Here is a 27,924-nt window from a genome sequence, read left to right as displayed (position 1 = left end):
ATATGAGCAAAAAGAGAAAATTCTTAAGAAAAGTTATTAAACCTCGTAGTAAATGCAAATTAATATAGGAAAACTCAATAAAATTATTAATAACTAAATATAGATTAAAATAGCGCAAATTTTTATACATTTCTAAAAACAATTTCTAAAGAGATGGCAACACTTATAGATTTAAAAATGGCGACCAACTGTATTTAAAATGTCTGTCACCTTTCTAACTTTTAACACTTTTCTAGAATTTGCGCTTTAAATACTTTCCAAAAATGATCGACGTGAGTAAATTTTGTAACAGAAATAACTGAATTTTTATATTTAGTTAACAGAACGTTAATTAATGTTGATTATTATATTTAGCAAGTTGAACTGAATGAAGAATCTCCTGAATTATATGTAGAACCTGTTTCTGAAGATCCAATATTTGAAGAAGTCGATGGTATAATTCAGTTTATACGTATTTATTGTATGGATAAAAAATAATCTTAATGTAGTTAAATTTCAATTCCACATAAATATTGAACATAAAGGCAATTAAATGCATGTATATTTATTTAATTCTGTTTTTACATGTGAATACATTCTTTATCTTCACTAACACTTACACTTACAGTTTATGTATATACATGGTATAATAGACGGATACAGAGCTGAACTAATCAAAAATGTGGCCCCACCCATCTCCAAAAGCCATAAAAATTATACATGTGAAATCAATAAAACAAAAACACTTATTAGAAGAAATTTTAATTTATATTATTCCCATATTGTACTTTTACATAAAGAGAATATTGGGTTTTGATACCAAAATTAAATTATCTTGTATGTCCTATATATGTATAAATTATATATACATCTTGGTTAATTATATACACTAGTAGACAAACTTAAGTTTAAATTAAGGACATAAAGGCATATTAATTAACACAGTTAACCATTTAGGTTAATGTAACCCTTAGTTCCAAGATGGGTCCAGAGACGAGCCACCTTTGGTTCCAAGATGGTGGCTCGTCTCTGATTTCAGCAAGGAAACAGTGGGACGCACGTTCTAACCTAACCTAACCTATTCTAATAATTTGGTTGCTAATAATTATGGTAATTTATTAGAATAGGTTAGGTTAGGTTAGGTTAGAATGTGCATCCCACTATTTCCTTGCTGGAATCAGAGACGAGCCGCCATCTTGGCACCAAGGGTTACATTAACCTAAATGGTTAACTGTGTTAATTAATATGCCTTTGTGTCCTTAATTTAAACTTAAGTTTGTCTACTAGTACTTTATCAATTAGCAGGACTTATTATACTGGATTTATGAGTGCAGCAATTAGGTCTTACAGATCAGAAATAATATTGTTTACTTAAATCACCCGAACACATACACTTTAACATTGTGTTTTGGACTTGTTTGTCCCTCATCAGCAGGCATTTAAAAGACATTTTCTACAATTAAAATAAATTTGTTACAATCATAAATAAACATAAAATTCCCGACAATAAAACCATAAAATTCTTACAAATTGTGGTTTTTTAAACATATTGATTGTGCACATTCACTTAAACCTCACCCCAATCCGTTCCTTTTATACATCTCCCCCTCTCTTAACTGTGTTCTTTGATGAAAAAACTTTAAAAAACTGGATGTATTAACTTAAAATTAATATTAAAAAAAAAACCTTAAATACAGTAAAAATAGAATGCTTATTAACAGAACAAATGTTTTTTGACTATGTACAATGGCCTTTGATGTTTGGAAAGTATATTGTTTTTTTTAAATTATATTATTTTAATGGTTAGTGATGCAAGTAATAAGATATTTTGTTTTGTAATTACAAAAATACATTAAAACCCACTATGTGTCAATGCTAAATACCTCATTTAAGTAAAAAAAAAAGGTATTTTTAATAATTTATTTATTAATGCATAGTTATTGAATATGAATGAATAAATTAGAATTTTGAAATCAACTTATTTTTAATAAATTATAAAAACAACAATCAAAACAGACTTTTATTATCATCATATTTCTAAGATTAATGGATCAATTTTTGTGCCACTTTCGACTTCCTCTCTCTCCCTCTTTGTTGTATACAATGATGAATTTTTGGCAAATTCCTTTCTTGTAATCGTGTGTACAATAGTTCAAAGACCTCTTTGAAATGACTTAAAAACGTTCTTTAAATATTTTATAACTGAATAGTTCATTCATATGACTTTGTAAGTAGAATTATTTCACTAAAAATGTCCAAGCAGATAATGCTTTGACCCTCTCCTTTCCTGTTGTGTACAAAGGTCTACTTGATCCTCTTCATCTGTTTGTATAATTAATGAGAGCTTATATTGTTTTTGAGTATGTGTTAAGTCTAAAAATGAGTAGTGAAAGCTTAAAATTTTTATAATTTATTCCTTATACAGAGGCATAACTACTGTGGAGCAGTTGGAACAGACTGCTCCAGGCACACGAATCATGAGGGTGCCAAGTTAGAAAGGGTGAAATAAAAACTTGTAAAAAAAGTTTTTGGATTTAATAATCAATCAATTAACTATTAGATTTGAATCCGTTCGACAATTATGTACACTTTTTAAGTGTGTATTACCTGCATATCTTCTCACCTCATCTGATAAAAATATTCCGGAAGGATCAGAATCGTTACATTCGGCATATCCCTCTGATTTTTTGCCTAGTTTTGGACCTCAGCTACTTCAATTTAAAATGTGTTTTTATACTCAGAGAAAAGAAATTACTTCTATACGCGAAGTAGCCGAACTACTTTTAATTCACCCTGCAGCCTAAAGTAGCTTCTCTGACATTATTGCAGCATGCCTTGTTTTTTTAACTTTACTGGCAACAACAGTGACAGCAGAATGAAGTTTTACAAAAATTAATCAAAACTTATTTAAGAAGCAGCATGTCATAACACCGTCTTAGCTCTATCAATTGAAAAAACAATAGCTGGTCAACTTGATCTAGAGAAAGTGATTGACCGATTTGCAAACAAAAAAGCAAGAAAACAACAATTTTGAAGTCTTTTTTATATATTATTATGTATTTGTTATGAAACTAAACTTGCATACATTTTGTCAATACAGTTTATATAATATTTAGTAAATATTATTAGGTAAATCGTACTTAAAGAATTATATTTTATTATTATATTTGTATTTATTAAATTGAATATCTTAATTGTTGAAATGTCTTGAATCTCAAATAAATTGTTATTAAGTAAGGTTTTAAATCGGAATAATTAGATACATGTTTTTAAATTAAATGTTTAAAATAAATTTTGCAAGACCTCTTCCGAGGAACAAGGGGCGCATTGATTTTACTTGCTCCAGGGCTGAATATGTAGCTATGACACTCCCCTTATATACAATGTATTAGAGAAATGAATTATTTCTTATTCATAAATGATTTTAGAATTAATTAAAATTTCAGAGAAATAATTTGGAAATTTTTAAATTTTATTTTATATTTCAAACTGTTTATCTGAAGATAGAATTGTGAGAATTGCCCCCTTTATTTTTTCTCAAATTTTAAGTTAAAATATAATATTTTATATAATATAATTTTTCTAATGTTTTACCAAATTTTGTGGTATATCAAAAGACGCATTTGCGAATGCAGATGCTTTAAGTCGTATCCCTATTTAAATTAAATAGCTTATCATTTCGTATGATTGTAAAATCTTGTCTCCACCCTTTTTAACACTTATTTAGGAAGCCATCCCTTTGACAACTGAGGGTTAATCAAACGATTAACTGCCGAATAAACGGTATAGTGATCACAACGATATCTTTTACCCCGTCTAGCCCCCACAGAATGGTAATATTAAAGTATATATGAATTAATTCTATAACTTTGTATATTTTCACTAGGAATTGAATTTAAAAAGTAATTAACATGCAGATGAATAAAACAGAGTTTAAATATTGTTAAAATATTTATTAATTATCAGGAGTAAGGCTTAATTTTTGGTTTTATTACATTATTTTTTAAAAGTATAGAAAATATATTTACTTGTTTTGAAAAATAATACAAGAAAGAACTGATTTTATTCAGACTAAAAGTGCATTATTTAATTTTTAAAATTACTTGCATTAATAATTCTGTATTTATGCTGTTATTTTTTGTTAGTTAATGATAATTTAACTATGGAAAAGATAATTTAGAAAAAAAAAGTTATAATTAAAATTAAATTTTAAATACTTTAATAACGGAAATTACATTTCCGAATAATTCATTTTATTTAGGAATTTACTTATTTGAGATTTTTCAAAAATTATTTCTAAATATGGTGACTAAATTAGTGCTTATAAGAAAGGTAAAAAATTGTACATTGTACATTATAAAACAATTACTAGATTTTGTCATAGTTGATTCCAGAATGAGCTGTGTTTCAGACCCGATGAATATTATTTATATAGTTTTTGAGGTAATCAATTGATTTGATATTAGATTTTATATTATAGATTTTGAAATTTTTTATTACATTTTAGACTTACAAATTTATGAAATTTATATTTAGTGCACATTCAAGAAAACTTGGAAGATGACTTCATTAAAGAAGCACTTAATTCGGTATTGTATATTTGTAGTCGTCTGAAATTGTTTTAATTTTTTATTTTTTAAAATTACTTATTTTTTTTCTAATCTCTTAGGGTATGGATCTGCGTCAATATTCAAGACAAATTGAAAAAGAATTACAAGATGTTGAAAATGCTTCCATTAAGGATTGTATCCTTCTTATAGAATATTAATTTTTCATTACATAAAAATTATTATAAAAATTTGTTGTATAAGCTAATCAATTACAGTTATCACTAATAATTTATAAATAAATCATTTTAGAAAAGAAAATGCATATTGTTTTTAGTATATATAACTTATATATATTTCTGCAGCATTTATTTTTTAATATATATGACTCAGAACTGTCTTCATTATTGCCATTGATTATTCGAAGAATAATCAATGGTGATAAAGCCAATAACTACCAGAGCAGCCCGGGGTGGGACTCGAACTTGCAACTGCCACTTACTGGGTGGATGCATTGCCATTGACACTCCAGGCCAATTCTTTTCTTTCAGAATTTTTAAAATTATTTAATTTAATTATGATTATTAAATCTAATAAGAGATGGCACTTAAACCCCTTCCTTTAGTGACAAATTATTTAGAAATTAATTTAAAATATTTGCGATATATTAGCCCGTTGTAATTCGGTAGTTGTTGGCTTATCACGATTGTATATTGGGTTTGAAGATTGTTTGTTTGTTTACGAATAAATGTTGCATTTTTCATTAAAAAAATAGAGAAATATAATATATTACTGTAATTCTTTAATATGATTATCATTATTAATAATAAAACTGTGTTCGTAGAATTGCATTTTATGAATGATTCTTAACTTTACTTTTTAAAGATATAACTGAAAGTCAAAATATAGCTAGTTTACATAACCAAATTCATGCATGTGATGAAATTTTAGAAGTAAGTTATTTGTAATTATTGTGTACAAATTAAATGATATTATTAAGTTTCAAATAAAATTATCATTTTGTCCTATTATTATTTTCAGAGAATGGAACAAATGTTGAGATCTTTTCAAAATGATCTTGGTAGTATAAGCCAAGAAATACTTACGCTCCAACAACAGTCTGTCACCATGAATATACGTTTGAAGAATCGACAGGTAATTATCATTACTAAGAAACAAAAAGCCAAATAGCCATTAAAAATATTATATTTCTTATAATGCCATTTTGCATGTCTTTTTACAATAAATATATCTGATTTTATGATTTAAATTTCATTATTATTATTTATTATTACCATAAATAGATTAATTTATTTGCCAAAATATAGATAATTATTAATTTTTATAAAAATCTGTTGAATTACTTTTATTTAATTGATAAGAAAATTATTCTTTCAAAGAATTAAGAAGAAAGAAGTTTTCATAGAAAATTATTTAATTTATAACACAAAACATATAGTTCAAATTGAACAAAACTTGATACCATGCTTAAATATAAATTAAACTACATGCTTATTATTAAGAAAATTGATAAATACGTTAGGCCAGGGGTTCTTAGCTTGTGTTCCACAGGATCCTAGGGTTCTGCCAATAAAATTTGGGGTTCCACAATAAAATCTGTTGAGTCTAGTGATGTATGAATGTGTCAATGCAGATTTGGGATGAGGTGTAATTGTTCTAGTCTCGGATTGAGTCCTCTTATAATGTCCTCTACATATGCTAGAGTTATTTACAGCTTTATAAACAGATGAGATCAATTTATCAGTAACGTATTGAACTGAAATCATGATATAATGTTTGACAAGATAATGAAAATTGTAAAAACGGTAAAACAACCTAAAGCTAGAAAATCATAAAAAAATAATTGTAAAAAGTATCCAGCATATAAATAGTAATACAATTGTTAAATATGCCTTAATTCATTGATAACTACAGAGTAAGCCTATTGAATCTAATGACCGGAGTGGCCAGTCTGATGCCCGATGGTACTGTACATGATACTAGTGGTGGACACTCATGTCAGACAAGCATACACAGGTTTAATTAATGTCCCATCATCTGTGGTGTGTTATAGTGCAGTGGTGCAGTGTAAAAATGGATATATCAGTCAAAGATTATTATCATTCTGTGATATTTTTTTTCATATAAAAATATAGTGGGAATCATATAAATTTACAGTGCTTTTAATATTGTGTATACCCCAAATTGAAAAATCATGGAGAAGAGCTAAGCCGAGTGAAGAATTTTGAAAAAATTTAGCAAGTACTTCAAATGTTTCTAGTGACAAAAAGACTGAAAAGGCAGATACAAACAAAGAAGTTTAACCCTTCACATTAATAACCAGTTTGAATTAAGTAATAATATTTGTTTTCCATTATTAATCTTTTTTTTTCTTTTATTTTTGCATTTTCAATAAATTGTTTTTGATGTTTCTATTTGCTGTTTTATCCATAATTGTTAAAAATTTCAGGGTTCTAACATTTCTTACTAAGGTGAAAAGGTTCCATGATGAAAATGAGTTGGGAACTACTGCTTTTTAGACCATCATATTATGATGGCCTAATTTAATTATTTCTCTCATCCACCATTGATGATGAAAACATGTCAAAACTCTGACATTTAAAATTGTTAGAAAAAAATGCTAAATTCAGGAACCAAAAACAAATTATATTCGAAGCTCTTAAAAGATCGTCATCAGCTTGGAAATTTACACGTTAGCATGTTAGAACAAATACATTAAAAACAAAAATATTATTACCCGAATAAGTTTGTTCTTAGTTTCTGAATAATGATTTTGAACATGTGTCAAGTACAAATGTTTTTGATGTTATTCTGACATTTTATTTATTTTAATATTTTCACAAAACAGATATTTACATATTTTATACAGGCATATTTTGTTAAGTTTTCATTAAAAAGCACAAATGAAAACATTATAATAGATTGCATATCATTTATTTTTTCACTCATATTAGACAATACATAAAATGATATTTATTATGCAATTAAAAAAAAACTAAAAAAGCCCGATATCTGTACAGTATATTATTTATTAAAATAAAAAAGTACTTATGTTCTTTTGACATTGAGATGAAATTGAATTGTCAAGTGCTTTCTATGCAAATTTTGCAATTATGTATTTAAAAAAATTGATTTAACATTAATGTAGTTCTGAATATTTTACTATTTTTAGTTTAAATAGATCAGGGATCAGAAGTAAGTTATGAGTGCTGTGCTAAAGTAAAACGACGCAATGAATCATGCTAGTTTTAATTCGCTAAAAGATTTATACAAAATTTTCTGATGTTCAGAGTAATGTGAATAATCATAAATTTCAGCACAAAATCTTTAATAGCAAATATTTTTGACTCTACTCATAGGCCTTCATCAGACTATGTCACTTTGAACATGAAAGATGCTCACAGAAGTCTGTGGATTCTATGGATGCCTTTAATGTTTGGAGTTATGTAGTAGCCTGATGACTTTTGAATAAGGCAAAAAATGTTTGTTACTAAAGAATTTGTATTGAAATTTAAGGTTGTGTACATTTTGTTCCAGGTTATCCAGTTTCTGCATTTAATTTTCTAAGATTCAAGGAAAAATACTATAGTCTATATCAGTAGTTCCAAAGTAGGTGCTACCACCCACTTTGGGAACCGCTAGATTTACTCACCATTGCAGGCAGTGAGTAAATCTAGGGGGGTGAAAAGAAGCAAGTTGGTGCAGGGGCACTGGCAGGTTTACTATAGGCAAAGGTTTGCAGCCTAAAAACTGCATGCCAACATCAAACATAGAGGGTACTTAGTCATATATACGCCATTCAGAGGGATCCTACCTTTCTCTACTGTCTATCTCCTCTTCCTTCTTCTTCCCCTTACCCTCTTTTCTGCTAGCTAAACACTTCGTGTATGGCTGATGTCTTTCTTGTATGTATAGGCAAAGGTTGGGGTCACTGACAGTCTTTCCCTTTCCTCTGTTAAATGGGTAAGAAGAAATGGCTTTAATGACTTTCAGATGTTGAGAACAATATACAGTAAGGACACAAAGTGTGAGATTCAAAGAAAAGTTTTCCTAAGAATATTTCTAAGCCTTTCTCACACAAGGAAAAATGGGTTAGGGCATTGGGATACAGTTGGAAGAGCTTGGTATAACTTTATAAAACAAAGCATGGATCGAAAAAGTTTGGGAATCACTGGTCTAGATGTAGAATAATGTAATCTAATCTAACCATTTTTAAAACATTTTTAAACCATAGAAAGAAATGAATAGATTTCATCTTATGAATTATTAATGTTATTGATATGAATAAACATTCCTGCAGGAAAGTGTCAGGCCAATCTCTTGTTATCTGATCGTTATACCCCGTTCGCACCGAGCATTTCAATCTAGATTGTGACCAAGGTCAGCGACTATGCCTTGGTGCGAACACCCTCGACCGTTTCAATCTCGACTGAAACGACGTTCAATCGCGATTGACTGGAGAGAGTTCTTGAAACTAGATCCAGTCATAAGAGAGATCCCACAATCCCACGCGCATGAGAAAATACAACATGGCTACAGAACACGTGTCGGGCTATCGGCAAAGAAATAAAAAAGATGTTTGGAGAGACGATGACATCTGTCTATTATTAGATATATGGCAAGATAAAGTATTTATTTCTAATCAAAACTTCCATTTTGTGTGTTGGTGTTTGTGACTTACCGAGTAGTTATGCCAGTTTTATCATCGCTTACAATAGCCGGGTTATTCTCAAGCGAATTACCTGTGCGAACGGCACGACGTTTGAATAGCGACAGTCACAATCCAGATTGTAGGTAAATCGAGATCGAAGTTAGTCGAGGATTGTGTGCGAACGTAGTATTAGGCAAGGAACTCCAAGAATTTTTCATGAGTGTTCTGTCCTGGAGTGGTCATCCTCAGTGTCATAACTAGCTTTTCATGTGCCTTGTTTAAGATTATATTTTTGGCTTGCTTTCTTTCATGTATAAACAGAATATTATATTTATTTGACTTTCTTAGAAAAATAAAAAACAAATACAATAGAAACAGTTAATTAATTTTTAACTTTAACTAAAAATGTTATGAAATGGGCTGCAGTAGTGGCAAATTTGAAAATTTAAATATAATGCTGTTCATGTTTTGATATTGTATTTTAGGGCCCCCATTTTGTCTTGGCCCTGTGTACCTGCCTAGGTGATGAGGGAGGGGTAATGCCTTAATTAGCATTACTCATCTCAAAAACTGGCCATCCCTATTAAGGGGATAGTTAAAAAGTTAGTTCTAGAAAGAGTCTTAAGTAAAAAGTCATTAATTATCATGACAATTATTAAGGAAATATCCATCATCTATTAATTTAATATATACATTTTATTGTTTTATTAAACATTAATAAAACAAGTCAGATAAGTCTGTTATTGAAAGTAGACAAATATTGAATGACATTACATGATGAAGAGGACTATTTATTAATAAATAAAACAATGTACAGAATTATTCTCTCTTTAGAGAACAAAGCACAAATTTAAAAGAACAAAAGCTTAGATTTGTATTAGTTATTTGCACCTCATTTCTATATAATCAAAGTTTTAAATTAATGATTTCTTATAAAACATAATACTAACAAATTGACAAAAGTATAAATGGAAACACAGTCAACTCTGCGTAAGTCGACACCCGGATAACTCGTCACCGTAGGTTAATTAGTCAATTTTCTGTGGTCCCGGCCGACTTACATAGGCAATAATGTTATTAATGTTAAAAAACTCGGTTTACTCGACATTGTTTAACTCGTCACCACTGGATAAATCAACATGCTTTTTCCGTTTCACACTTTTTAGAATTTTGATAAGTCGACGCCCCCCTGAAAAATGAGTTCACACCACACAGCTTATTGTACGGTGTGAACTCATTTTTTCAGGAGGGGAGTCGACTTATCAGACGTCAAAAAAGTGTGAAACAGAAAGAGTATGTTGATTTATCCAGTGGTGACGAGTTAAACGATGTCGAGTAAACCGAGTTTTTTAAGGTTAATAACATTAATGCTTATGTAAGTCGGCCGGGACCACAAAAAATTTACTACGTAACGACGAGTGACGAGTTATCCGGGTGTCGACTCATGCAGAGTCGACTGTATAATAATATTTCAAGAACTGATTTTGGTAATCAGTCTTGTCTTATTTCACCACTTTCATTTATTACTAAAGAGCATAAGACATTGAGTAAAATGACTATCGAACAAAAAAAGATAAACTCGATATTTTAACGTTTTATTATTATACAGTTATGTTATATCAATACATTACTTGAATGCCACTGTATTAAAAAGTTATTTAAAATTATTTATTGTAGGCGGTACGAGGTGAGCTCAGTCAATTTGTGGATGAAATGATTGTACCTGACATTATGATCAAGTAAGTATGATCAAAAATAATATATTTTATTATGTATCCAATATACATTAATAATCGAACGATAAGCCTGGATTCATAGCAGGCTATAAAATGGCAAATTAATTATTAACATACTAAATAATTTGAATTAGTGATAGATAATTAAGCCACCATCTTGTGTTAAATTTAATCATTAGAAATAAATTTAGAAAATTGTGGGAAAAAAAGATTTATATGAAGTAGGACTTAAACTCATAACACATCTGCACAGTAAGCAGGAATTATCAGTTATGATAACCAGACCTCTGTCTGATTTTTGCTTCTAAGCTAATTAATTTAGAAGATACAACCATATTGGTCACTCACTGTGTCAACTGGAGATGACTATGTGCCTGCAGCCTTCCATGACCAGGATGTCACATGCTTATATTGGGTCTGGAGTAGAGCTGCCCCGTTTGTAATTTTTTTTAACATATGAAATATCTAGATTATTTCTTTATTAACAAAATGCAGCACCCATTTTATTTTTTGTTAGTAAAAATAACATTAGTTTATAGGTTTTCTTTAAAACTCTTTTCATCCTGTGGGCACTAAGAGGCCTACAGGATGGAAAATGCCTTATTTTTTTAGAAGTCCATTCTAGGTTTGGCTTAAGCCCACAGTGAGACAGCCAGGTGATTAAGGATGCTGATAGACATATCCAGATAGACCACATCTAAAATTTCCTACAGTTTTTCAATCTTCCTGGATTCGGTCCCAGGCCCCCCCAGTAGGTTGCTGCTGGTCATAATTTTTAGTAGTAGTACAGGCACCCATTTTTTGAGAGCCTAGGGAAAAATAAAAATCTTTAATTTTCCTTTCCTTTTGACAGCCCTCTCCATTGCACTCAGTCAACTCAAGCTTTTACACAGCATGATTTACAGTAATACCTCTGTTTTTGTTGACTTCAGTTATCGTCGATTTTTTTCGCAAAAAATTTGTCTCGGTTTTCGTCAATTGCCTCGGATTTCGTCGGCATGCTCAAGTGACATCGCTGCTAATTTTGCAAAAAGAAAGGGTGTTTTCCAGTGCAGTGTGGCATTATTTCTCGTTGCAGCCCACCATTGGCCAACGCTTCCATTCCCTGAACATTGGGAATTCGGTCGTGGGTTCGCGCTTCACCAGGGCGGGCTGGCCACGTGAAGTTTTCCGGGTTTTCTCCGCATCTGTAATGCCTGAATAGGGACCAGTAACCCTTAAATGGATTTTTCGGAAGGCATTATTCCCCTCGATACAACCATCATAAACGCATATAACTACAGTAGAGTGTCGATAAGTGGAACCAATTGGGGACTGGGGTCCTTCCAGTTAATGATTTGTTCCAGTTTCCGACTTTGTACGAAAAAATACATTAACCTGTCCGATGTTCAAATTTTTCTCCGTTGCGTATCGCTTCCTGTTGAATTTTTCTCCGTTGCGTGTCACTTCGTGTTGAATTTTCGTCGATTTTAAGCCTAACGAAAATTTTTATAATAATCATCGAGGCTATCGTATCGTTAAAAATTATTTCTGCATTTTGTACAAACAAAATAAATATATTAAAGAATATAAAAAACATGAAAATTATACTTTAGAAGTAAATTTAGTATCAAAAACATTCGATTCAGCACGACACAGTCCGACTGAAAATCGTTCCACTTTCCGGCCATTCCACTTACCGACGTTCCACTTATCGACGCTCTACTGTACTATTACATGACAGTTAGGTCACACTTTACCACGGGGCGATATAGGCTAGAAGCTCGTGTCCAACTAGCTTCCACAAAACAAGACATTACCCCACGTGTCTAGCCAAACAATTCCTTTGCTTTCATCTTAATGCTAATTATCTTATCTTTAATCTTAATGCTTTTATCTCTATGCTAATTAGTCTTTATGTTAATTTCTTATTGCTTTTAGTATTTAACGCCATATTAATTCTCTATAAAATGTGTTTTTGGTATGTATTTTGGAGTGTCTAGAACGAATTAATTGGATTTACATTGATTCGTATGGAAATAATTGCCTCGGTTTTCGTCGGTTTTGGATTTCGTCGATTGTTTTCAGACAGATTATGGACGAAAACTGAGGTATCACTATACATATATAGTATATAATTACATGTAAACCAAATTTGATATATTTTAATTGAATGATACAGCCAAATGCTTATTGGGCTATAATTAATTAATTAATTATAACCCAATAAGCAATAATTAATTTGTTTGGAAGGAAATTTGAGTAGCATAACTGATGATGCATCTAAACAGTAGGCAGAAGTTGTGGATTAAAGTACCATACCAGATCAATATTTTCTTCCAGAATATTCTAAATTAATTGATTTATTTTTAATGATTAAAGAACTCTGCACAAATCTTATAAGAATTGGGTCCCAGAGGATTTGGTTGAATCTTTGACACTGTAATTCTAGTGGTCCTGATCAAATGTCTCTATAGGAACAAAGTAAGAAAAAAAAATGGAAATTTTTCAGTTGTTGAGAATTCACGAAGCAAAAATAGTAATTTGCCTGTGTGTTGTGAGGCTTGAACTCTTTTCTGTTTCAAAGTATAAGATATGTCTATAGAGTTCCTTTTCAATTACTATAAAGGCTCAGCAGACTGATTCTCTGAGAAGAAAGGTATTCATGCACCACATAGAGGAGCGCACTGTATAGTGTGGTATGATTTATGGTTTGACATATGCAAAAATTATGCTTTTTTTGTACCTTGGCCACTCAATAACTCAAAAGTGCCCATTTTATGACTTTGAACCTGTGAATTTGAACCATATTATAGTTGATAAGAATCCTGTATTATCATTTGATAGTATACATTATATAAATTTATAATTTTGAATGATCGTAATATAATTATGAATTGTAATAATTGTATGAGAAATTAATTTGATTAACACTTTTTGTGTGTTAATTAAAAAATTTATCGAATATATTATTGAATAATAATTATATACTGTAATAACTGAATAATTATATGCTATTTATTTGCTGAATATTCAATATTTGGCAAATAAATAGTTATAACTTTATATATTCATAAGGAAGTTTGATAAATATATTACTGTACTTTTTTGTATTGTGTTGTTCAAGCATTACAATAAAATTGATACGATACAACCAGTGGCGGATTTAGCAGTTGAGAAGTCCCAGGCACAATTCAATTTTTTTGACACCCCCCCTCTAAATATTTTCACTACCCCAAACCCTACAGTGTGCATTCTACACGCATGTTTTTTACTCTAGTAAATCTAGTAATCTATGAATAATAAAAATTTCACTATTGTTTGATAAATAATGGAGGACATTTTGAACATTTGTTATAATTAATTCCATTCCATGTACTCGACTTCATCTTTTGGGTTTTCTGGGAATTCGCCGATTGATGAAGTGAATAAAGAAATCTGATTTTTTGGTTCCCATAAATTGTGATTATGTCTTGAATATTATTATTATTAATTTTTGTTAAAAATAAAATTATTTAAGAATATTTCCACTCTTTTTATACCTAATTTATGAAATACAAATCAGTATTAAAATTTAAAAATAAATTATTTTTTATATTCACGGATTACTAGATATTTTTGTTTTTGTTTTTAACTCTTTTACTTAATGAAACTTAATAATTCTTATACCAGTAAGTTTCAGTTTTCATAATTAATACAACCTGAACGTCAGCAAACCTTTAAATATAGCCAGGCAGTCGTAATTTTATATTGGTTAATTTTCAGTGTTATTTCCCTACGTCTCATCTTTTTGGACCACCGGTATACGGTTTATTTCAAAATAGGGTTTTTTTTAATAAAAAATGCATCACTCAATGTACACCATTGTCTGCGGAACAGTCAGTGCATACGGTTTGAAATACAACCACTAGGTTGCCACCTGCAAAACATGTCATAGCTAGCATTATTTATTTGTCAATTTAATTTAGGGAATACTGATAAATTATTAATTATTTTTATTTTGAGAGGCCCATTAGTTTTTGTTGTAATAAGTAAAAAAGTATTTTAAAATATATTAAATTAAAAAAACTAGATTGAACTAATTTGATAGTCGTTAATTAGTTCTTTAATGGTTGATAGTTTGTGTAATAACATAATTTGATACATTAGTAATACCAAACAATGTATCTGTCAGATTTTCATTGGGTTATATCAAGGGTAATTAATATAGTCTGTTAAAAAATCTCGTGGACTCTTATTCCTTCTTTTTGATAACCATAAAATAATTATTTGCAGAGATTTCAATCTTTCGAACATAACATGGCCTGATTTTAACCTTTTACAACATTTAAGTAACCAGAAGTTTTCTTTTTCAATAATATTTATATGTTCATTATGCATTTTCAAAACAACATTATGATTTACGCTGTCAAAGGTATCTTGATTATTTTAATTCAATCACAAACAAGTTTTTTTTTATTCGCATATCTTTTCGCAATTTGTTTCTAGTTATTTTAGGAAAAGCTAAATATAAGAGAAACTGCTCCTTGATAGTAAAATCTCTTAATACTTACAATAGTCTTAAACATGAAGGTTTTGTTTGTTTCTCCTAATACGGCACAGTTTAGTCTTCGTTTAAAAATTTTGAATTTCCCACTAAATCTGATATTCATAATAACGGTGAAACGAATGAATTGTTAAAGTTGACGGCTGTTATCTGAAGAATTTAACGTGTTTTTGACCTTGATTTAAATCAATGTTTTCCAAACTTTTTAAGACTATCATCTGCTTTTAGTGCATACATTTCTTGTTTTGTTTTTTGTCACCCCTGTTTTCTAACACTCTACTGCCCCCTTGCATTCCAGCATCCCCTTGAGTCTTTTACCATCCTCGAGGAGCAGTAGTATCCACTCTGGGAATCACTGATTTAAATCAAGGTTGAAAACATTCCTAATTAAAAACTTTTGGTAATCTCGACTTCAGCAGTCTGATTTATTATTACAGTATTATTATAATGGTGCCAAGTTTCATAAACTTTAATCTAATATTCAGTTTACATTTCGTAAAATTTGCTACTGTTATGAAGAAACTGTCAGTTTTATATCGTAAACCAGACAAGATACCATTAACTTTTGGAAAAATTTGGAAGATGTTTGAGATAATTTTAAGAGTGTTTTTATGTACTTTATTCTTTTATGTATTTATTAATAGAATTATTTCTTTTTTTGAATCTTTGTTATTAGCTTTTCCTGGTGATTTAAAACCAATACATTCTGATGCTAATATATTACACAAATAAATTCTTCATTATTTCTTTAGGGATGTTAAATCTTCAGGTTAATAAATAAATAAAAAATAGTTTGTTATTCCTTACTGGAAAATCTCTGTTGAGCCATTTTTTTCTAAACGGTCAATTCCATACTTGGATATTGTTTGCAATTTCGGCAAAACATTTGATAAGAAACTCATTTTCAATAATCATATTAAAAATGTTACTAAAATTCTAGCAATATATAGAAGTATGTTGTGAAGATATTGTAAAGTCACATCATCTAAATCAGTATTCAGATCATTGTTTTTTGCCGACTTTCAATCGGCGTTGATTATACTTTCCCAGTTTGAACTACAGTGCCGAAATCTAGTCCCGAGAAACTAGTATTCGAATTGTATAAATCCTATTTATTGCTAAATATATTATCAAATCTTTCCTTTAACGATTCTCCAACAAATGTTATTTGCATGCCAAATTTTACAAAAAATTATTTTCGACTACAGTATTTTACTATAAACACTATAATGGATTTTTAAATCTATTTTTACTTTCCCGGCTGTTATATATAATGGAAGGAAAGTATGGCAATCGGTCAAAAAAACCACCCCCAAGATATTTACATTTTTGGACTCTGCACTTTGAAAGGTAGAGAAATGCAAAAAAATTCTGGGATTTTTTCCTGTATGTTTGGATGTGTGTGGGGACCACGATTTTGTTTACTTTCTTTGAAATTTAATATCTCCTGTACTTTTTGTCGAAAATTTCTGAAATTTTGCAGAGAGGTTTGTGTATTAGGGGATTGATGCTATTAAATTCTGATGGTTAAAGGTCTAGGGGGTAAAGGGGGTCGTATCTCCAGTAGGGTCAGACTTAATGACGATTTTACTCGTTATTAGCGTTTACTAATTTTTTTATAAAACCATCCCTACCCTGAAAATTAACCCTTTGCCATTTTATATTTTTAAATACAATAGATGGTGCCACCAAATGTTGCCGGCGAAGTTAAGCAACTTGTTGCTGGATTTTTGTCATCATCATTCTCTAGTGAAAGAGATCTCATAATTAAAATTAATTCGTTCGGATGGCCAAGCGGTCAAAATTGCAGCCTACTGCTCGGGAACCTGAGATTAAATGGATACAAAAAGCCCCAGAAATTTTCCAGGGCGTGGTCCGTCCAGATATGTCGGGCCCCATCCCTCACCACCCAGTCGCCCCATTGTGGGCTTGGCCGAACCCATAATGGGCTTTCTAAAAGAGGTTCTCTTAGTGCCCACAGTTTGGTGAGTTAAAAAATAATAATACTAAAAATTAATTGAGTCAATTGATTTTTTTAACACGCGTCGCCAGATCTTTTTTTTTTTTTATTGTCCAAGGACCATTGACAGAATAAACAATAGCCTGCTAATGATAACAATGAATAGCTAATGACAGTTACTATTTTTTCATTACCTTTAACGACTGTGATAACGTCATTATCATAAATCCCTACACTTGATCTGTTGATCAAGTGTAGGGATTTAAAAACACTTAAGAAATATAGATATGAACATTTCTATATTACTAAATACTACAACTATTCCATCAAAAACTCTCCAGCCATCATTGGCAAATTCGCCTTTGTACACAATAATAGTTAAAGATAGATCTAAAGTAGCAATGCAAGTCAGTGCCTGGTTGCAGTGTATCAGAAAAAACAATGAAATGTTTCAGACATTCCATAATGTTCACAAGCCAGAAGAAGTGTTCCAATACTATAGTAAAGAATCTGAATGTCTCTGTCACTATCTGTGACTATGAATCTGAATGTCTCTGTCACTCTGTGACTATGAATGAAAGAGTAACTTTCATTTGTACTTGTCTCCAAAAACTCAATTTCTGAAGCACCTCATATTCTATCAATGAATGTTGATGTACTGTACATCTATGATAACTGTCGGACATCTTTCTGGTAAATATTCTTTAGGAGCTTTGGTATATTTTACTAGTTGAACATTATTAAGATCAAAGGGAAATTGTTCCGCTTCCTGAAAATATTCTACGTTTTCTTTAATTTTGGAATCTTCTCTTTCTTCCAAAATATCTTGATACGAACTGACCACAATAGCAAGGATAATATTCAATAGAAAATTAGTTCCAAAAAAATAAGAATGAGCCAAAAAGAAAATACCAAATGGACCTGCTGTGTAAAAGATATTTTTATAATTTTTTTTTTCAGTCTAGCATCATTACGATGCTAAATACACAAAACACAGAAGAAAGGTATCGAAATTCAGTATGTAATCTGGTTGATTTATGCCAACGTCTTTCAGACAGATGTAACCACGAGGACAATGCCTAGATCCTGTTATTTTTTCACAACTGATAGAATGACCCTCGTCGTCCGACGACCAATACGATTTGTTCTGAATGTTAGAAAAAGCGAATGGAATGGCGTCAAAAATGTATTTTTGTAAAAGAACCCCCATAAACAACTCTTTTGTCACAAGACTGGAACTTGCTACGAAAAGGATTGTAAGCAATGTGATACCAGCCATAGTTATAAAGGATCATAGCATGTACCGCACGAAGACCCAATGTGATTGAAATTATCTTTAGAATTATAATTGCTTTCAGCGATTGTATTTCATTCAGATATTCATTCTGATAGTTGACGTTTAAATTGAATGTAACAGTTGTCATGCGATTCTTCTAATCCAGTTGGTTGGTCCAAACATATACAGTGACTTCTCTTTGTTGAATCTGTAGACGTAATCTCTTCCAAATATATGAGAGGTCATCCAGTCGTCGAGCGGTCGATGTCTCGAAGCATCCCGAAGAGGAATTGTGGCATCTTTTTTCACACTTTGACCATCATTTCCTTCAGTAAATTCCCATTTAGATGTATTCATTTCTTTATTTTTCCAAATTATTGGCATAAAAGCTGTAGCTTAGCTGTTAAATCGGTAATTATTCTAATCAGTTTTCGAACATTTGAATTGGATTCGTTCAATTCGATTTGCATTCAAAATTTCGTAATGCGTTTCGAAGTTTTTCATCGTATGGAATTTCAAAAATTTTTATAATAAAAAATAATTAATTACGTATTAATAAAATTAATAATTTTAAATATATATTTATTCTGAACTTAATGACGATTTTACTTATTAGCATTTATAGATTTTTATAAAACTTATCTTTACCTTCAAAATTAAACGTTTTTTTATTTTATAATTAAAAAAAATTATAAAATTTATAAATATAAAAAATCTCGTAACAGAACGGAGCCGCTCACAATTTTATTCATTTATTACGATTAATAATATAAAAGTTAATTTTTAAAATAAAATTCATAACAGCCGGGAAAGTTACACAACTCGTTGCTGGATTTTTTTCTTCTCTTTGAGTTATAAGAAACAAACAAAAAATTTTAAATAATTATTTTGAAATTATGGATAAATCTAATATTGTTTTTGGACTGCATATTATTATTATTATTATTATGAAATTGTTTAATATGAGTATTGTCTTATTTCACTATATGTTTCCAGCAAGACATTTTTCATTATCAGATTATACAATAAAGGCATTGTCGTCTTATTTTTGTGTAAACAAGAAACATGCAAGACCATTCACATGTATCTATATACAAAAGTATAATTACAGCATATCTGTCGGTTCTTTTTTGATGTCTCCTTTGTCCTAGATCCTGTGCTTGTGCACCTGCCTATTTACGGCACGGACAAGTGAATTATATTTCCTAATGAAACGAAAATGGTCATTTTTGATGTACTATTTGCTTTAGACGCTCGCCCAAATTTTGAAAAGAGGCCCTCTGTATGTTCCTATGGTGGGAAAGACACAAGAAATAAAACAGAAATTATAAAATATGCAATTTTTCCTTTTAAGTTGTACTCAAAAATGAAGATTTGTATTGCTAAAACTATTTGGGGATTATATAAACTTAAGTTTTAACAAAAATCTTGTACATTTGCTTCATAGTTTCTTAATAATAATTATTTTTTAATCCCAGTCATATTTTAGAAACACCCGTAACAGAAAAAGGATTCTTGGAACAGCTGTTTATACTGGATCACAAAATATCATTCGTCAAGGAACAAGGTTTTAAAGATGCTCGCTCCTGTCAAGACGTAAAAGACATTTTAGAAAAATTAAAATTCAAGGTTTGTATTTTATTACGAATAAATTTATATCGCTTTAGAAGTCGAGTGTCTAAATATTAATATATATTATTTAGGCCATCGTTAAGATTAGAGAATATCTCCTGCAGAAAATCTATGCGTTTCGTAAACCCATGACGAATTATCAAGTGCCACAGAACGCCATGCTCAAACACAAATTTTATTATCAGTTTTTAATGACCCACGAGAGGGAAATAGCCAGAGAAATCCGAGACGAGTATATCGATACTATGATGAAAATATATTATTCCTATTTTAAGAGTTATTCTAGTCGACTGATGAAATTGCAGGTTTGTATTCTACCGTAAGAGTTTGGCATTTTATAATTAAAATAAAAATTGTAAATAACTCAATTTAGTTTGAAGAGATGGCCGATAAGGATGATCTGATGGGCGTAGAAGATACTGCCAAACGAGATATCCTTTACAAATACTTTTAAAAAAAACTTTTTTAATCCGTTATTTGTAGTATTTTCTTAACGTTAGAAAGTATTTTTAGCTCAAAACCTTCCCTGAAAAACCGATCGACGATATTCACGCTGGGAAACAGAGGCAGCGTCCTGACCACCGATTTAGAAAGTCCAATTATTGTACCGCATGCTGCACAAAAAAACGAAACCAAAGTAATTTCTCTATTTTATTTTCTTATCAAACTATCATTAAATCGGAGCATTTAAATGGTGAAAATGAAAATTGCTTTCAGTACACATTCGAGAGCTTATTTCGCAGCCAACATTTTGCCTTAGTCGACAATTCCTCTAGAGAATATCTCTTCCTCTCCGAATTCTTCATGGCCGCAAACACGGCGGCGGCACAGGATTTATTTAATTCCGTCATGGGTAGAACACTTACCACATTTTTGGTAAGTTCTTATATTTTAAACATATATTTAGTTTTAAAAGTTAAAAGCTTGCTCTTAAAATTTCTCGTAGAAACAAATCGATGTTTACGTACAAGACTGTTACGATTCCATTGCAATATTTTTATGCATACACCTCATTCATCGTTACCAACTACTGATGCACAAAAGAATAGTCCCCGCTCTCGATAAGTAAGTAAGTAAAAAGAAAAATTAAAATTACTTAATTTTTACAAGTTAAACGTGTAATTTTCTAGATATTGGGAAGCCCTATTTCAATTATTATGGCCACGCTTTGAATACATTCTTCAATTGAATATACAGAGCATAAGAGATTGCGATCCCCAGAAACTAGGTTCTATAGACATGAGACCGCACTACGTAAGTGTTTTTTTTTTTTTTAACTGCATAAAAGTTTATTTTTTTTTAGCGTAAAAATTTGAAATCTCATTTTTCAGATTACCAGGAGATACGCGGAATTTTCTGCGGCCATCGTGGGCATCAACGAGAGTTTCCCAAACGAATGCGTGGCACGACTACTCGCGGCTCTTCAGGGAGAGGTGGAAAATTTCATACTCAGGATGGCCGCGGAATTTCCCGAGCGTAAAGAACAGTTGATATTCCTTATTAATAATTACGACATGATGCTAAGCGTACTCCTGGTGAGTCTTATTATTTAATAGGGCACATTTATTACGTAAGGTTTCGAGATTTATGTTATCTTTAGGAAAGAACGAAAGACGATTCTAAGGAATCCGAAAGTTTTAAAGAATTATTAAATGCCAGAACTCAGGAATACGTGGAAGAGGTTCTATCGCCTCATTTCGGCGGAATGATATCATTTGTAAAAGAATGCGAAAAATATCTAGAAAGAGGCAACGTAGACATTTTGAAAAAAGAAGAGAGTAAGTAATTTAACAGGTAACCGAAGTGTTATATGTTTCTGGTAATCTCCCTTTACACGCATTTTTTTTTATTCAGAAAAGGTCGCCTCTCTCATCCGATCTTTCAATTCTGGATGGAAGAAGGCCATTGACGATATAAATCAAGATATTATGCGATCTTTTACAAATTTTAAGAATGGCACTAATATACTTCAGGTGGGTATTTTTTAAATTAATTAGGACAATTAAATTACAAATGTTTATATTTTAAATGCTGTGGGTTTTCAATAATTTCAACGTTGAGAAGTTACATTTACATTGAATGATAAACAAACTTTAACAAGATCAAAGACGATAAATTAACTTTCATTTTCTATTGGTGTAGGACTACTGGATACTGCAATGTCAGGTTATATTTATATTACACATAACACAGTATATTACAAGTTCAAGTTTTCCAGTTCGATTATCCCTTTGGAGGGTGTGCCCACAATAAATTCCACAATTTCGATAATATTTTGTTTTTAAGACATCGTACAGTATGTAGATGGTGCACTTCAGTAGTCTGGATTTATAACACAAGTCACCATCTACATAAATGATTTTCCTGGTTCTGAGCTTTGAGTTAGGCAATATGGTATTTGTGGTGTACTTACCACTATGTGCCTTGTGATGTGAATATAATTTGCACTTAATAATAAAAACAGTATTTTTTTAAAAATGTGCTTGAGATTATCTTTGTTAAATATTTTCTGCAATGTCATAAGGCTAAAAATTTATTGAAACCTATATTAATAAAATATATCAAACTGTTTTTGGTGATGTTTCTCACTCTTAAACAGCTTTGATCCAGGACTTGTATGGTGGTCTGCAGAGAAATTTGGACATTGGTCAACTCTTTGTTTCTTTGAAAAACACAAAATGCTCGGTTGCCTTCTTTTACTCATCGGTTTTAAATTCGAATAAAAATTCCCAAACACAAAATGACTGTTGTCAATGGTCGTCCTTTGTGGAAAAGAGCCAAGAATCCATATACTTATTTCAAACAAGCAGCAACAAAGTGAATTTCATATTAACCCTTTCCTTGCCGTTTGCCACGCCCCCTTATTTTGTAAAACGGCCAAGGTCAAAATAGGTAAATCAGGCAATATTATTTTAAAAATTAACCAAAAATTAAATTATTATTTGATTCATATGAAAAAAATCACATATATTTATCAATGTAGTTAGTTTTAAATACGACATTTTTCAATAAAGTTTGTTTGAAAAATTTATGAGAAAAAAAAAATAATATATGATAATTGACATTCAAACTTGAAAATTTGTTACTTTTTGTCAAAATTAACATTGTCTGGTTACTTTATTCTTATTGTCACTGAGCCAGAATGACGTAGAATATTGTTCTGTACAATTTGATATTACATTTATGCACGTACGTTTATTCGTTGTGAAATTATCGCACATTATATCAAACATTTGTTTGAAATCTGAACTTTATTCTGCTTTCATCTAATATAATTAACTAATATACTTTATTCATTTCATATCAAACAAGACTATATATTTTTGTAATAAACATATGATTACCAATAGCAATAGATGTAACATTTGCTAATATTTTAGATTTAAAAAAAAATAAAAATTAAAAATTAAAAAAATATATAAAATATCAGAACTGAAGGTCATAATACATCGTAAATATTTAAGTTAACATATTATAGCTGAATAAACTTATTATAGCATAAATCAACTTATTATAGTAATATTATTGCATGAATATGCTAAAAATAAAATAAAAAATTATCAGAAAATGAAAAATTAAGGAAAAATAACCGATAATTAAAATTTTTTAAGTCGACAAAACACCTGGACAAAAATATGTGAAACGAACGATAAACGAGACGATGCTGTCAAGTGCTGACATCTGTTGTCGATAAATTTTATAAAAATCGATTGTTAACAGGGTAACGATCAATCGGTACCCTGGCTGTTTTGCTAAACGAATAGGGTAACGATAGATCGGTACCCTGGCCGGGAAAGGGTTAAGTAGTGTAAAAGTTCCATTTTATTTTAATCTTTATAGATGTTCGTATCGTTTAAAAAAATTTATTATAGTGGTCTGTGGGATTCAGAATTGCGAGGTCAGGAAATTCATAAGAGAAGAGAGAGATTTCTATAATCTCTATTCTGAGTCAGTTAAATCAAATTTATTAATTATGAACCTCTTTACAAACGAATTACTTTGAGTGTATCGAGTCTATATAATATACAATTTATAACCTTTTTTTTATTTGCTGATAGTTATTTCCTTTAGAGAAATAATGGTAGGTTCTATAGTTATGTTGTAACTAAGAAGAAATTGTTGTGTCCTGGTTGGATAATATATTCACTATTAGGATTGTACTTTTGTGTCAATATTTGTTTGCTTCATAAAGAAATATTTTTGAGTATAGTAGTTGTCTTTGTGTGTGACAGACCAAACTCCTAGATATTGATTAGGCAGTGTTACAACTGAATTTAAACAATTTACACAAAAAATAAGTAATAGTTGAAGAGGCTGTAAATATCAGATGGCCCGCATGCTTATTTAATCACGTGAGCCTTTCAGAATTTTCGGTAAGAAATCTCTCTTAATGTACTCCCATTTCTGGCCTTGTTTGTAAATTTCTGTATTCTACTAGTTTTTGATCTTTCATTTTCTAACTGTGGAAACAAATTGCATTAATATTCGAAAAAAAAATTAAATATGTGCAGTTATCCTTTGTTCTCAATTTCATTTCTTTAAACTATACACTACTGGCCATTAAAATTGCTACATCAGGAAGGAATGCAAATAACAGAATGATATTTATTAGACACATACATTATAGTGGGAAAAACAAGTAATGAATTTTTGAAGTATAGATCTTGAGAAATCAATAATCTGGCAGCAATAACAGCACTTATCTGCCTCGGCATGGAGTCGAACAGAGATTGGATGGCATGTACAGGTACAACAGTCCATTCAGCTTAAACATGATGCCACAGGTCGTCTACCTGTAGTGACTGGCGAGTGGTGGTGTGCCAGTTGCTCGGCAACCGTGGACCGGGCATTTTCAATTGGTGAGAGATCGGGAGAACGTGCTGGCCGGAGCAACGGTCGAACATGTTCTGTATCAAAGGAAGGTCGGGACAACAAGGACAACTGTGGTCGTGCATTGTCCTGCTGAAACATAGCATTATGGAGACCTCAAAGATGTGTTAAGACCCATGGCTCTGCCCTATCAGAAATGTAACGGCTGCTGTTCAAAGTGATTGAGACATGTTTCAACAGCACCCCATACCATCACTCCAGGCGATGGGCCAGTATGACAATGTTCAATGCATGCTGGCAATGTGCATTCTCCATAATGCCACCAAACACTGATGTGGCCATCATGGTGCTCTAATGGTGGAATGGCATCGTGTCGGCTTTTCAGACGAATCCCAGTTCTGTTTAGAACAGGGATTCGTCCGAAAAGTCGACACGATGCCATTCCTGCGTCCGGGTTCGTCGTCGATCGCACCATTGGAGGCGCTTCTGCCCGTGATGCAGTGTCAAGAGTAGCCGAAGCTACGGTTGCCGTGCTGATAGTCCATGCTGCTGCAAATGTCTTTGCACGAACAGTTCAGACTGTTGTTGTCTTGCAAATGACCCATTTCTTGACATGGCTGTATGATCCGTTAAGGCTGTGCAGATAAGACCAGAAAACAACATTCAAATGCAATTTCTGTAAAATCTCTTCTTTTATAGAATCATGTCATGCAAATTTCACGTATGTGGCAATTTTAATGGCCGGTAGTGTATTTTAAATAGTAGGTATGTGTTGTGTATCCTGAAGCTCTAGTAATTTAGTTTTTATACAGATTTGCAGCTATTATTATTATATAGAATTGAAATTGTGGCTAATGGAGTGATAGGTTGAGGTTCCATATTTTATTATGAATGATGTTAAGTCTTGTTGAAGGTCATCAATTTCATGATATTGACTTTGTTGTGTCATAATAGTTGAATACCAGAAAAATGCAGCAACAAACTTCTGATTGTCTGATGCTGTGGGAATTTTGGATAACAAAAAGATCAGTCACCCTATATAAACAATTATTATTACAGTTACAATAAACAGAGTTTACCTGAATTTAAGGCAAGATGTAGGATTATGACATGTTTAATATCGATTTGGGGTCACAAAAATGCCAAGAAAGTTTAAGTTTCTTAATCTGTTTTCCTCCTCCTTTTCAGTGTCTCACATTATTCAATACGTATACTTAAAGGGTTACATCAGGAAGAAAGCCACAGGGAAAAATCATAGACTACATCTGGCACTTAGTTGAATTGGATGCGATGGTCCAATCAAACCATGTTGGGAAGTGCTTGAGATTTCCTGAATAGGGTTGCCAAGTGGAGAAAATCTCTTTCAGGAGCATGACTTATATTATTTCTTAATGTTTCATAAGAAACAATTTTACTTAGAGCTTCAGAAAGCAGCTTTTTATCTCAATCTTTTAGCACCGTTGTATACATCTGTTGACAGTATTTCTTTGAATTTAACTTAAGAAACGTTCATAGGTGTTTTGGATGAAAAACTCTTTCTACGAAAGCATTAGTATCTGAAAGTCAAATTATTATCAGAGTTTTGCTACAATTCAAAATTACATAGGAAAATTAATTTTCCTATGTAATTTTGAACTTTGCCATACTTTGCTGGTTCTGTTATATATAACAGAGGGAATCAGTCAAAAAATGACACAGATTTTTACATTCAAGGTCCAGTCCAAAAAAAATTTGGGGGTTTACTGTATGTGTGTGCATGGGACACAACTTTGTTCACCCTGTTTGAAGGTTATTAACTTCTGAAATTTTGGTGGTTAAAGTCAAGGGGATTGGACTTAAAAGACTTATACCATAACAGATGGTGCACATACTGTTTTAAATATTGCCAGGAAAGTTAAATGATTTGTTGTGTAATTTACTGATAAGCCAAGTCTTGCGATCTGAAAATAAGGATTGCAAGACTCAAAGTACAAAAGGTGTCTTTGATTTTATCATCAAAAGAAAATCCAATTCTATTTACAAGTAGCAGCATGAATCCTTAGCTTACATCGATCACGTGTGTGTGTTTAAAAATGCCATATAACAGTTTTTTGGCACACCATCTTGTCAACGTCCAGATGTATTCTAGCTGTCTTTGAACATTTGGTGCAGTTTACTGCCAGTCAGGGTTATCCCCGTCTTCAATGTCAAAACGGTGATTTTCTGATCCCATATTTGCTATGCATAAAACAGAGCTGACAAGAAGCCTGAAATGTAAATTTGGAAGGGCCTCAACAGATGATCAATTTGCAAAAAAGGTTTAAAGGGAGAGGAACTGTGGGTGCAACACATCCATTATGCTTACATAGTGGTAATTATATTTTGTAACAAAATTATTATAAAAGCTTTTCTTAACCTTTGTATTTTCATACCTAATTATATTATTTTAACTGGGTTAATTTTGTTGAAAAAGCATTCAAGCTTATTAAATATATGTTTTTTGCTCTCTTGCATGTAATTAAAAAAATTTTTTTTACAGGCAACACTGACCCAACTCATTCAATACTATCATCGATTCCAAAAGGTTTTATCGCAGACGCCGTTTAAAAATCTTCCCATTCGAAGCGAACTGTTGAACATTCATCATCTAATGGTGGAAGTCAAAAAATACAAATCCAATTTTTAAGATGATGATGATAAATATATGTAAATAAGATTTTTTTGCAGATAATTTGTATTAATTTATTGTGTGGAAAAGGAGCATAAAACTTCTAGTATTTGACAATAC

At 31.1% G+C, this 27,924-nt stretch overlaps 1 protein-coding gene across 1 annotated transcript; it reads left to right on the top strand.

The window, feature by feature from the left end:
* Positions 1-154: 154 nt before the first annotated feature.
* Vps52 (vacuolar protein sorting 52) lies at positions 155-27,923 on the top strand. The gene is made up of 18 exons (XM_067275673.1): positions 155-272; positions 355-433; positions 4,516-4,568; positions 4,649-4,724; positions 5,412-5,479; positions 5,568-5,681; positions 10,876-10,937; positions 20,174-20,324; positions 20,399-20,632; positions 20,701-20,758; positions 20,831-20,964; positions 21,045-21,203; positions 21,274-21,392; positions 21,458-21,581; positions 21,659-21,862; positions 21,928-22,105; positions 22,182-22,300; positions 27,676-27,923. Exons 1-18 carry the CDS (start codon positions 264-266, stop codon positions 27,820-27,822), a joined length of 2,088 nt encoding a protein of 695 aa, XP_067131774.1. The 5' UTR covers positions 155-263; the 3' UTR covers positions 27,823-27,923.
* Position 27,924: the final 1 nt, after the last annotated feature.

The sequence above is a fragment of the Centruroides vittatus genome, unplaced genomic scaffold (assembly GCF_030686945.1).
Source record: "Centruroides vittatus isolate TY-2023 unplaced genomic scaffold, ASM3068694v2 contig_630, whole genome shotgun sequence".
Classification (NCBI taxonomy): Eukaryota; Metazoa; Arthropoda; class Arachnida; order Scorpiones; family Buthidae; genus Centruroides; species Centruroides vittatus.
The sequence above is the reverse complement of the archived record's forward strand: the minus strand, read 5'-3'. Positions and strand labels throughout refer to the sequence as shown.

What these genes read in the sequence shown, in the direction of transcription:
- Vps52 (XM_067275673.1), top strand. An exon ending in CATGTGATGAAATTTTAGAA is followed by an intron (nt 5,480 to 5,567) that starts GTAAGTTATTTG and finishes TATTATTTTCAG; the next exon opens with AGAATGGAACAAATGTTGAG. An exon ending in AGAAGATACTGCCAAACGAG is followed by an intron (nt 20,759 to 20,830) that starts ATATCCTTTACA and finishes TAACGTTAGAAA; the next exon opens with GTATTTTTAGCTCAAAACCT.